The 12,500-nt window shown below is 39.1% G+C and overlaps 2 protein-coding genes across 4 annotated transcripts in view; both read left to right on the top strand.

The window, feature by feature from the left end:
- Positions 1 to 12,500, top strand: part of LOC138020831 (E3 ubiquitin-protein ligase rnf213-alpha-like) — a 500,094-nt gene that overhangs the window by 256,126 nt on the left and 231,468 nt on the right.
- The window catches only part of LOC138020870 (whirlin-like), a 23,828-nt gene that overhangs the window by 6,999 nt on the left and 4,329 nt on the right, over positions 1 to 12,500 (top strand). The window contains exons 5-15 of one of the 3 annotated variants that reach the window (XM_068867779.1): positions 1,483 to 1,572; positions 2,894 to 2,930; positions 3,601 to 3,816; positions 4,749 to 4,844; positions 5,063 to 5,176; positions 6,373 to 6,447; positions 7,074 to 7,157; positions 8,679 to 8,759; positions 8,950 to 9,801; positions 11,082 to 11,171; positions 11,887 to 12,057. In XM_068867779.1, the coding sequence (XP_068723880.1) occupies positions 1,483 to 1,572; positions 2,894 to 2,930; positions 3,601 to 3,816; positions 4,749 to 4,844; positions 5,063 to 5,176; positions 6,373 to 6,447; positions 7,074 to 7,157; positions 8,679 to 8,759; positions 8,950 to 9,801; positions 11,082 to 11,171; positions 11,887 to 12,057 (1,906 nt within the window). The remainder of the gene's footprint in view (positions 1 to 1,482; positions 1,573 to 2,893; positions 2,931 to 3,600; positions 3,817 to 4,748; positions 4,845 to 5,062; positions 5,177 to 6,372; positions 6,448 to 7,073; positions 7,158 to 8,678; positions 8,760 to 8,949; positions 9,802 to 11,081; positions 11,172 to 11,886; positions 12,058 to 12,500) is intronic. The other 2 variants (XM_068867783.1, XM_068867786.1) reach the window with 2 other exon arrangements.

The raw sequence follows: 12,500 nt of genomic DNA on the forward strand, positions 1-12,500 counted from the left end.
ACTTCTTCATCTGTCGCCTAAACAAAACAGCTTGCAGCCATTTTGAAAAAAAAAAAAGCTTTGGTGATTATCGCATAATAATCACCTCAAGGGCAACCAATCAGCGCAGCGAATTTTCAATAATCACCTATGTAATTATACTAATATGTGATACTGTTGTAATGTTACCTGGAGAGAGTATTTCTTGATGTATTCATGACTGAATGTAATTTTAAGGCTTAATAGATAATGAGAGATAAAACAAGAATGTAACTTTCAATAACACATAAATGCTGTCATTCTACATAACATAAAAACTGTCAAACGTAGCATAATTTCTCTAAATAAACAGGTCAAGTGAGGCTTTAAGGTACTGTTCTCAATAATTTGAAGCTGAAGCTGTCACCAGTCCATATCATTATCAGGGAATGGGAAACTGAGAACAGTGGCCTTAAGGCATTACTTGGCTCTTTTTTGCATGATTCAACTGGGACATCATCAAACATTTTGATTTACCATCATTCTCTTTTGATGGCCAGCTGTGATACTTGCCAGTTAAAGAAGGTGAAGAAAATATTTTCTTTAAACTCGTTTTAAAACTTAGTTGAACTGCTCTTAACATACTGTAAATCTTGATATTAGATCTCAAATGTCCTTCTTTAAAAGAAAATCCTACATTTATATAAATCTTTTCACAAATTGTCAGACATTATTAATAGCATTAACAATTTCAAAATATTAAAAAACCAAATGTTCACTGTTCTAGCTAGTGTTAATTTATCTTCTTCACTTCAATCTTTTCACTTAAAATGATAAATGATAAAATCATAAAATCACTTGTGGCTATTGCACTTGGCATGTTAATTTTTCAGTGATAAACTTGCAATACATCACAACAATCTCTTGAAGAAAGTTCTGTTAAACCCACTTAGACAGAGACTCCTCTCTTTATCTAGATTCAGTGTTCATAAATGTCTTTTCAATTTGCTTAAATGTATAATGCAGAATCTATTCAAATTTTTGTCAGATATTATCAGTCGCATAAAACAACTCTTAAAACATTGACAAACTAAACCATTGTTCTACCAGTTTAAGAACCTCTTTTGTGCAATTTTTCAACTTAAAGTGCTAAATGATGAAGTCATAAACTCACTTGTTGCAAATGTACCAGTTCATCTTTAATTCTGCAATTCACCACCTCAAATCTTCACTGGATTCCTCAAAACTAAAGTAGATATCAAACATATTGCAGTAAAAATGAATCTCGATGAAATTTCCATTAAACCTATTAAGACAGAAACTCCTCTCCTTCTGTAGATATGTTACGTAATATTTACATTCTTTTTTGTTCTTTGAGGCTACTATAATTTGCAGTAGTGGAATTAAGGGTGATGTATTCTTGGGGCTTGCCACAGTTGTCAGTTTTTCTTTCTTGGTTGCCTATGATTTGAACATATTCTTGTCTTCTGACCTCTTTGCACAATTCCTTAATGTGAATACCAGTGTTCCTGATCAAGTCACCCACATTACTGAAGTTGAGGTCCATTCCCCTCCTGGCTCATCCCAACAAGGTCATCTGCTGCCCTCCAATAGGTAGACTGTGTTTTTTTTTTTGTCTTCAGTAATTATTGTCTGTTACTGTTACTGTAACAGTCATTTCTACTAACATACATGATTGATTCTACATGTAAGATTCTTAAAAAATTCGAAATTGTCTCACATTGTTACAGTTGGCTCATCTTGACGAGTAAATGCTAAGATCTTGTGTCTCACTAACATATCTATGCTCTGTTGCTTATAAATTATTTCCAGTACGGTAAACACCCGCAGATAAGCCGCACCTTTTTTCCTAAAAGTTTTGCAAAAAATCAGTGGGGCTTATCTGCGGGAACATTCGAAAAAGGCTGCTTTGGATATCTAGTTTTCCACCTTTGTGTCTGATCTAATGCCTGGTTATTAAGCTATGAAAGTTCCGGTCACGTTCTTGTTGTCATGCAAAAATCTATGGAAAAACTGTGTTAAATGAAAAACTTTCTGTCAACAAATATCAGAAAAAGATCAATCATATGTCAAAGTTGGTAGAAACAATGTTCATTATATTAGAGTGCTAAAATCGTGGTAAGTATTTCCTGTTGCATTATTAATAGTGAGTTTACGTTCGATGAACAGTGAATGAAGAAGACTTCTACTTTGGATTTCTTTTTATTTGTTTCAAAAACCTTTTTTTCCAAAATTTGACCTGCTAAATTCAGGGTGCGGCTTATCTGCGGGTGTTTACACATTTTATGAGGTTGTATGATGATCATACCCTGTAATTCAGTGTGTAACAGCACAAGTGAAGTCAGTTTGAACTAATCATGATGTACACGGTGTAAAACCAATTATTTTTAAAAAAGTACAGATCCGCCTAAGACTTCTTTTATGTTGTTATGTTGCAGTTTTGTGGTGTCAAAGTTCGACACTTTCCCTCGTGAGAATGATACTTGTAGATTTTACACTTTCTAGTGCCAGATGATTTTACTCATCAATGGCAGTCACAGGGTTAACAATGCTGTATCTAGGTCGCAAACCGTGGCCACCTAACAAAGTTTTTTACAAATTGTCCACCAATAAGGGTGCATTAATTTGATTGACGGTCACGCCTCCTTGCAAAGTTTGTGTGGTTGTGAATTGAACACCGTTGCATGGGTTGTTGAGTTGACGTATTTACACGTAGTTGTCAAATGTGAAAGTTTGTTGGGTGGCCACGGTAAGGCACGTTGCACTGTAATCTTTAACTGTATGTGAACTCAACAGTATCAATTTTAGATAATTACAGTAGATGGCTAATAAGTACCTCTAGGTTAGTTCACATGTGGATATATTCACCTGTTGCAAATGTCAAGTTCCCTAATCTTACTTTATTTCCCTTTAGACACCATACAGGACCTGGAAGAAAGGGTGCCACAGAGGTTTGTAATGTTGCATTTGCTGTTTTGTTCTTTTTTTTTTTAACAATGAAAATAATCCAATCAATCTAAACACATTTTTTTACTCTCCCTAAAGAGTTCATAACAGAAAGTGTCTGCAGTATTGGCAGTTACTTTGGCATGTCTTTTATGTAAATACAAATAATTACAGTGTATGCTGTTTAAGTGCAGCATGTTAAAGAGGCATAATTCTTAACGCTTACTTTGCCAATTTCTAATCATTGTCACAATACTTATTGTAAGCATTATAATGCATCTAGAGAGGATATGCAGAAATATGTCAACTGATTTTTTTAGTGAACATTAATTTGAAAATATTTCTCAACATTTTAAGGTAGAGAATATCTTCTTCTTAGTACCGGGGAGGTTAAAAACATGTACTAGTTTGAAAAATTTTTTACCTACAATATATATGTTACAGTACATTACAACGTCTGCAATGTCTACTTTTCTATTTTTCTCAGTGTGGTACTAAAAATATTCAAATGCTACATACTCTTTGATCCTGTAGATTATAAAAGTATCCTGAATACGGGCAGTAAACTCAACAATATTTACAAACCACAAGTTTGGGGCCCTTGTTTGTGACAGAATTCAGAGTATGTCATATGGTTTCATACTGAGAGATGATACATGTTTTTGTTGTTTTCAGCGGTCAAAGTTCCATCATGGCATAGCCGGATCCCAAGTCCTTTACAATGGTGGTCTACCTTCCCAAAAGAATCTAATTGAAGATCAGGCTCAGCAAATCCTAAATGAAAATGAGCTAGGAACCTTAAAGTACTACTTGGAAGAATATTCCAGGGGTTTCATCAACATCAATGCATTTGCACTGGCCTTATTTGACCTCCTCAATACTCCAGCCAAGGCATGTAATGTAAATTATTTTATACTTTCTTTTTATTCTCTCTGATGATGCAAAGGTGAAGTTGCACAACTGCCAAGTGCTCAGAAAAAGGCAATCAGTCATTAATTTTGTTTTCTGTTTTCTAGTAATCTGTACCCATAACTGTGCCAATCACAAAAATGTAACCTACATGTATACAACCATAGACAAATACAGAGTATCCAAATGTAACTATTACGCTGCACAACTCTTTTCCTGGTGACCTCATACCTTTGCCCCTTCCATTCCACCTCCAAATCTTTGTTGACCCCAACTAAACTGATGACACTCAGGTTTGGACCTTCAACATTGAATGAGAGGGGAGGGGAGAGGATAATTAATTTAATAGCCTATTATCATAATTATGAAACATGGTTTGCTTTAGATCGTTGCATGAAAATTGCATGCATGTGTCACAGATTAAATTTGATTTCAGGTCAAAACGATTATAAGTTAGGTTGAGTTGTAATTTCTTTGTGTCTGGTATTCATTATCATAAATAGATACCAAGAACTTACACAAATCTGGGTTAAAATCATTTGACCTGAAACCAAATTTACCTGTAACATGTGTGCCAACTGGGATTGTAGTGTCTCTGAGCATACTGCAGTAATGCCTCTCTTACATGTACTGGGATGGGGCCTCTATCCTTCTGGACGGTTAAGGGAGATTTAAAAATTCAAAGAAATATCGAAGAAAGGCCTGGCCTCAAAGATTCAAGTCACTCTCCTGCTTGCCCCCCTATGTTCAGACGTGCATGTAAAGAAAAAAATGCATGCTACTGTACGTTTAGAGAAGTGATTTGTGTGAATCTGCTCTTTTGACGCTTTTTTGGTGTTAACCCTATCCACTTATCAAGCCTTTCATGAATGGCACATGTCTAATTTTTGGAATTTTTTTTTTTTTTTTGACAGATGTTATTAATGACAGAAATAAGAAGCTCTGTAGAACCTAAAGACATTGATCGATTTGATGATTTAGTCCTCAAAAAAGAAATTGAAATTATGAAGGCAAGTGTCATAACTGAAGGAAAACTTTCAATTTTTTATCGCAAAATATTTATAGGGGCTGAGCACAGTACAGCACAGGCCACATGTAATAACATTTACTTTTATTTTTTAATGATTTAAGTGACCAGTTCTTGTGATTTTTTTTCTGCAATTCATCTTCTCAGTGATGCTGTGACCTTTTTTAGAAGTTATTTACAGTTATTTTCTTCGCCCAACAGAGTGGTCAGTTTCTTGGTAGCTATTTAGATGATGACCAACATTCGATTCACTCACATGTAAGCAGTGTCTCTAGTCTCTCTGGTAAAGGATCTTCAAGTAGAAGCTCAGCCAAGGTAAAGATTACATGTAGAAGTACTTTGTTACGAAAATACCAAATACCTAAATAACAGAAAATACCTAATGAATATGTTGTGGAAGTATAAGCAATCGCTGAAAATCAACTGGGAAGAGTTGTTTGAAGTATATATGATGGTGGTGACAAGTCGAAAATGAGTTTCCAAAATCGCAGCGTTTAATTCATTTTAGCGCAAAACCCTGGTCCTTACAAGTCGATCTGGTAATATTCTGTGCAAAACTGTAGTGAAATAATGCTAAACATAGGAATATAGGGGAAAAATGCACAAAGTGCAGGAAAGTGATAGCGAAAAGGTTTGAAATTTTGTGAATATCTACCCAAATTTGCGAAACGTAACCGTCAAATATGGAGGTTGGTGAAAACAACCCACAAGGAAGATAAAATGAAGCACCGGTGGCTCAGTTGGTTGCTACTCTAAAATCTGAGGGTAAACAAAGATATGACGATATTTAAATGTTTCTCTTGTGTCACGTATGTAGGATCATCAGGTAACCGGTAGTCTCGCCTACCGTCTAAAGTCGGTTCGCCTACGTCCAATATGTCAGTTCGCCTAATAGTTCGCCTACAATTCATATGTAAGAGCTTTGAAACTGAATTGTTTAAAAGTCCTTGTTGAACCTCGGAGAAAGACTGAGTATTAAGATGAAGGAGGTGGGACTTTTCATTAACATATCATTCAAAAGGAAGGTAGAGAAAATCATACATACATACAAACATACGTACATACTTAAATTGACCACTCCCTATAGGGGCTTTTCAGGGCCAATGAAACACAAACACGACAGAACAGAACACTCAAAAACAACTGTTAAGAATCCCAACTGGCCGGAGGCAAGCTAGTTGGTTTTATACAAGTACAGCTGAGAAGTTGAACCAGGGACTACCAGGAACAAATTCAACCAGCGGTCAGAACGTGTCTTGAACTCGGGATCCCCGCATCTTAAGGCAAGTGCCCTAACCACTGGGCCATACTGCCTCCTGTAAACTCACTCAGTCACTTGTCGAAAAATGTAAGACACATGTTATGATAGAAAGCCATCTAGGTGAATTTCAGGTTTTAACAATTACTGTAGTATAAAAGGTATGTTTGACTTTTTATTGGTAAAAGTCAACAAAGAAAGAAGAATCAATGAATTTGAGTCAACGAGTGATTTCGCCCCTTTTGGTTTGCAGGGGTCCTTTGATGACACTGGGTCACGACCAATCACTCCGCCTCAAATACCAGACGTTCTACCTCCAAGTGTTAAAGTAAGCAATAAATGCATGTCGCACTTGCGAGAGTTCTCCCTTTAAACTTTGTATCCTCGGTCTTCGATTTCCAGACTCGGCGTCATATGAGGGGTTTACCCGGCCCTTATTTCCTCGAGGTCGAGGCACCTTCTGTAAGGAGTGTTTTTGTGTTTATTGTTTGACTTTGGAAATTCCATTCCTGGTATAGAATCCGACTCCATCGCTTTTCTTGTCCGAAAATTCTTTGTCAAGCATCCTGATCATGCAGACGGAAGACCTTAAACATCAACGGTTGCTAACCAGCGTTTTTCTTAAAACAATGGTTTGCTTGGGGTGCTCAGTCTCGCGGGCTCAGAAAACCTGGCTGTGGTCATTGCTATTTAAGGTTTTTCCTTGCAGATCGCCAGTTCCCAAGAGAAAAGGCGCTAAAATTCCTGAAACTGCTGTCGCTGTAGTTCCCAGTCTGTCACCTTTTGTGTGTACTCGTTTCAGCCTTCTTGATTCAAGTGTACACTTGTTCGAGCGGACTAATAATGGGGGTGTATTCACTGTACTGCAAGTAATCTGAACTACTGGAAATTTGTAGCATGTCTAGTGTTTGGTGTTTCTTAGTCAATTTTTCCTTTTGCATCTCCACACGTTAGGTCGATGACGACATTAAAACCGATACAACTCAGCCTTATGAAGTTTATGAAGCAACTCTTACATTTCACGACGACAATGAACAGGTCAGTTAGTAAGCTTATTCTCGCCAAGACCTTTGATTTCGTTTAACTTGTGTATCTCATTTGCCCCTCCCCTTCCTCTTTGTCTTTTGCACTTTCTACAAACTCCGTAAATGACTCCAATTTCCACCTCCCCCCCCCCCCCACCCCCCTCTTCAAATAAATTTTGCCTCAACGTGCTCCATCGTTGAACGCCCAAATGCTTTTCCGTGCATTTCGGTAAAAGCAGTGATTGAATCTCTGCAGCCCACATTAAACAGTTTGTCCAGGCGCAGATACGAGGTATTTTCTACGTTGTTTTACTTAAACTAGTTACATCCTCTACGATGGACTGAAAATCGCGTCTAAATGGAGAGCGCCTTTGACGCCCGAGATCTTCCATCCAGATACCAACCCCTCCCGACAGACATAAACCTCAGTAAACTTTTGTCGTGAAAGCATCTCAAAGGCCAAGCAGTAAATCAAGAACCTGATTAGTTGGTATTGATCACTGTCGAGCTGAATTGGTGATTCACAAGTCTTTGTCGTGTATATTACTTGTAGTTTAATCACACCAAAAGTCGAAACAAATAACCACAGCAATTCGCCCTTAACTTGCTCTGAAAAAGAAGTTGAAGTGAACTCGCATCGAAAATGATCAACATGCTCGATGCCAATATTACTCGATTCCCTTTTATATTCTTCAATCTTTCTTGGTTTCGTATTTTACGAATAACCACTTGTCCTTTCCTATTTACAATGTATCGTTTCCTCAGAAACGATGCGTAGTTGTTTTGACCACAACTTACCTTTTTTAATTCAAACAGATCGCATGTACTTATGAAGAGTCTACTCAAAGGCAAAGTATATAATTTCAGTCAGTCGCATGAATCATAGTACTTGGCGCTTATTTAAACAAGAGCCTGAAGTGCGTGCTCGTATCCTCAAACTATTGTTTTCCTTCTTTTATCGAATGGGGCCCAGAACGGAGGTCCTTGCTGGGTGTCCACGTTTTGTACCGTGACCGTCCCTGCTCAAGACCTACTAATCTTCCTTCAATTCCACGGACAAACCGTCGTTAAATGACTGCAAGCATACCTGAACATCTCCCTCCCCCTCGGCAGCATTTCTACCATTTAGGTAAACTAGTAGTTACATGTAAAGCCTCGAATACTTCAAACTCAAATCGACAGCCCCTCAAATTCTATTGAATATTTCCTTCTTTAACATTTGTTTTAGGAGTGGGTTTTAAAGTTAATTGGTTGCAGAGTTAAAGCCAAATATCAGTTTATGCGATGAATGAACTGACCTTTCTAGTGAGACAGGGCAGTTTTCTCTGTTCCTTCAGGTTGCGTTTCTCGTGCTTTTTTTAGAAAATGCGCATTCGGGGGGGCTTAGTCGGGTGTCGCGCAGTTTTTGCTTCGTCGGCAAACGACCCTTATAAGAGTCTCGCTGCTCTGTTTAGCGAAATCCGTCCTACCGAATCTGTGTTCAGTTTTTCCCAAAGAAACACTGCGCTAGTCTCGTTGCTTGCTTGCCTTGCAGGTCTTTGATGAAGAAGAGGATTTGGGACTTCCTACTTTTTTAACGATCGACCCAATTTCGCTAGATCTCCCGAGGACCGAGGTAAATATTCGAGGATCTTTTCCAACCTCATCGTCTCTTGAAAGTTTACATTAACCCGACGATCGATCTGTAATAGGAGCTAGAGAGACCGTGTTTGATTCAACTAATCCCGGTAAAGTTTTGCAAGAAATGCATACCCTTTTCCCTCCGTTTTGTAGTTTTATTGTTGATGTTTACATTTGGTTTTCAGAGTACTCCGGTTCCAGCTGATGTCGATGTCTCCTCACCCTTGTTGACCTCCTCTCCTATCATTGACCAAAACGCACCAATACCATCGACAAAATCAGTTGGAGAAACGACAGCAAGCGAACCAGTGGGCGATAATTCGAGACAGAAAAAGCGGGGGAAAGATGTGTTGGTAGAAGGACACAGAGAAACCTCCTATTCCAACGGAAAGGTGAGCTCAACAAGACCACCGTCCTGTCACCAACAAGACAAAAAATGTGGTGTGGATGTTCACCCTACGCATGGTTCTCAGAACGCGAAGGCACCACCAAATCCATTTATATTTCCAAGTACATTTCAAAACAACGCAGATAACCCGGATAACGTAAGTTCAATATCGGCAATCTTCGAATCACCAGTGGTCGCTTCACGAAGCGAAGTTCACCCGGAGTTACAAAACGGAACCAGAGGAACAACTCCAAATGAAGAGGACTTGAGACCGGAATTGGGCAAATTATCAGGACAAAGGACGAGATTAGCTACCTGGGCTGAGGTCCAAGAGGATCAACTATCGTTAACGCATGAAAATACAAAATTGACTGGTTCTCGTGGCTCGACGTTAACGACTATTGGTCGCCAAAAACATTCCAGTTCTAGAGAACAGAAAAGCGTGAAAAGCCATGAACCTGTCAAGCGGAACACATCACAGACACAAAACCAGGTTTCATCCTCCAGCAGTAGCAGCCAGAGTTCAGCAAAAAACCGGAAAAGCTGGGATGGAGTGCGGAATCCTGCATGCCCTGAAGAAAACCAAAAGGTTTCCAAACTGGTTTCGAAGGATAACAAGGAACGGAGCTGTAGTGATAGCAACTTGATGGTGAGATTAAATAGGAAGCCGAATGTGTAGAGCTGCAAGTAATGAAATGCAAGATTATTTTGATGAAAGTTCTTAAGATGGTTGAGTTTTTTGTGTTCTACTAGAAAAGAGCTTCTTCTGGTCGGTTTTGTTGATCCACTTTTTCCACCAGCTCCGAACTTGGTTTTCGTGGTTTTCGGTAGTCAGGTATGGTCCCACGTGCTGGAGAAGTCTGGTAATGACCATGCGCAGTAGTTACTGCATTGCAACCAAAAACGGTGGGAAAAGTGTCCAACCACTTTAACTGAAACCAGATGCGTTTGGAATGGTAGAATTCAGTAGAACGCGATCATTTATATAAATATTTTGTCTCTATATTTCTACATCACGGTACTATGATGCAGACAGCGGCTGTTGTTGTTTTTTTTTTGGCCGGAATGTTAGGTGTTTATTTTGTTGCATTGTTTGCGTTTCTCATTTTTTGTGCTCGCTTCAAGCTTTCCTTCTTCTGAAATGTTCTGTAATTGGCATTCACCTTTATCACTCGGCGGCCATTTTGGAGTCCATGGGGAATAAAAGCTTTGTCTTTGCATTGTTTTTGCCCGTCCAGCCTCACACTGAATGAGAGGCTAGACGGGCAAAATCTTTTGGTTGTACATTGAGTGATATGGGTGTATTGGATTGAATGGAGCCGGAAGTAAAGACAATTGTAAAGTGACTCACATTTAGGCATCCCACGGGCAATCGTCAATGAAATCGACCATCGTGTGTTGTCTGTCCCATGTCAGAAGCTTCTTTCAATACAGTACAACAATAGGGTTTTGGTCTGCGTTTGGCCTCTGATTCGGTAGGTCGGATCCTAGGAAGTGAACTTGACGAGTGGGGAAAAAGAGGCACTTTGTGAGGCTCGCCTTCGTGTAAATTTTAAAAATAAATGAGGTTTTGAAGAAAGGGTTAGACGAGATCGGTGCAACACATAACTTGGTATCTTGGACATAACTATATGAGGCATTTTTGGAAAAGCTCAGGCGGCTTGTCATCTTTTATTTTAATTTTTGTTTCACGATTTGGGTACAACGATATTGGCAGGAATGAGTTGATAGGCCGGCGTATCTGCATTGACGTTTGTGCTTCCTTTTTCTGCCTTGTGTTTTTTGTTTTGTTACGTCTACGCCATCTCTCTTCATTCATTCTGTCTCGTCTCTGTTCACCTTTCTCCTCATTTATATTTTCTGTTTGCTCCAAGTTCATTTTCATGTGTGTTTATTTATTTTTTCAACATCTGCATGGATGACAATAAGAATCTGCCAAAGGAGCAACAAAAGAGTATTCAAGCTAAACATAGAGCTAGTCAGGAACTTTATGACCTTCACCAACTATGTAAAACCAAGGTAATGGGACACTCCTCATCATGCGTCTTTTTGCTGCAAAAGAAACATTTATCTCCATGTTGTTTGATTTCTTGGACTCTTTATTGGATTACCTAAACAATGGTTCACCTCGAGTGACGGGTACAACGATATTGTCAGTATTAAAGGTGACTTGTCAGATGTAAATGTGTAAACTCTTCACACGCAAAACCACGAGTTTAGGAATTAATACTTGATACATTAGGTTAGTATCATAATATTCTGTGTTGCAATTTAGGAAGATATTTCCCTGCTCGCTGAAGTCTCTTTTGTTTTTGCGTTCGCTGGGCTGACGAGTGCGGGAAAAGATACCTTTGCCATTGGTCGAAACTCACTTTGATCCAACCGCCGTCCACAACCTTGGACGGCAGTCTTCAAAGCGCATGCCCTATGATATGTTTGCTGACTGTGACTTGAGCCCGCTGTGTCCCGCGCATCCTTTAAAGGCAAGCCTACACAACATGAAGTATCTCGTGTGGATTCGATAAGCTAAGTAACCAACGTGCATGCTCAACTTAGTGAGTTTCGACCCATGGCAGATGTCTCGTTTCTCCAACTCGTCAGCCCAGCGAACGCAAAAAGAAAAGAGTCCTCTGTTAGCAGAAAAGGAAGGTATACATCTGACTTGAAAATTGTTGTTTTTTTTTTTCCTTGGCTGTTATATTCATTGTTAGAAAAACTCCTTTTAAATCACCAGGACGAAACCAACAATGTCGCCATAGAACCTAGAGAAAGTCCGCGCAGCGGGGTGAAAGAAATCTCGCATTCAGTTTTTGAGGTTGAAGTTGAAAAATCCTGTGATGGCTTGGGTCTTGCATTAGAAGGTGGCGCGGACACAGCAAGTGATATCAGGATAAAATCAGTTAAGGTATGGCTTTGTTATACAGTATGACTACGCGTCCACTAAAATACCCCACACTTCCGGCTAGAGTTAAGCGTGCAATTCTTCCCAATTACGTTTTGGTGTCTTCTCGGTATTTCATGCAATGAGTACCCTTAAACAGTGGTTTATGCGGTTAGCTTGCAATCCGTCTGGCCCAACGTCAAGTTCCGCACAGACTTCTTGATGCATGGAGTTATGCTGGAGAGTGCTTTGTCAACTCCTCTGTGCTTGCAAATACCTAAACGGGCTTACTTTTTAAGTCTTTTGTTTATTTTGAGTCCGTAGAAAAGGGGACACAATGTCAGCTCGCATGTGTGGCCGGGATATTACGGGGGTTTTTTTCCGAGAAACCCAGCTGTAAGTTTCCAAACTGTAGGTTCAAATCCCTTCCTTGGACTAGCTTTTCTTCTCTAGGAGGGCACAACTGA

Source organism: Montipora capricornis, chromosome 2, assembly GCF_036669925.1.
Source record: "Montipora capricornis isolate CH-2021 chromosome 2, ASM3666992v2, whole genome shotgun sequence".
NCBI lineage: Eukaryota > Metazoa > Cnidaria > Anthozoa > Scleractinia > Acroporidae > Montipora > Montipora capricornis.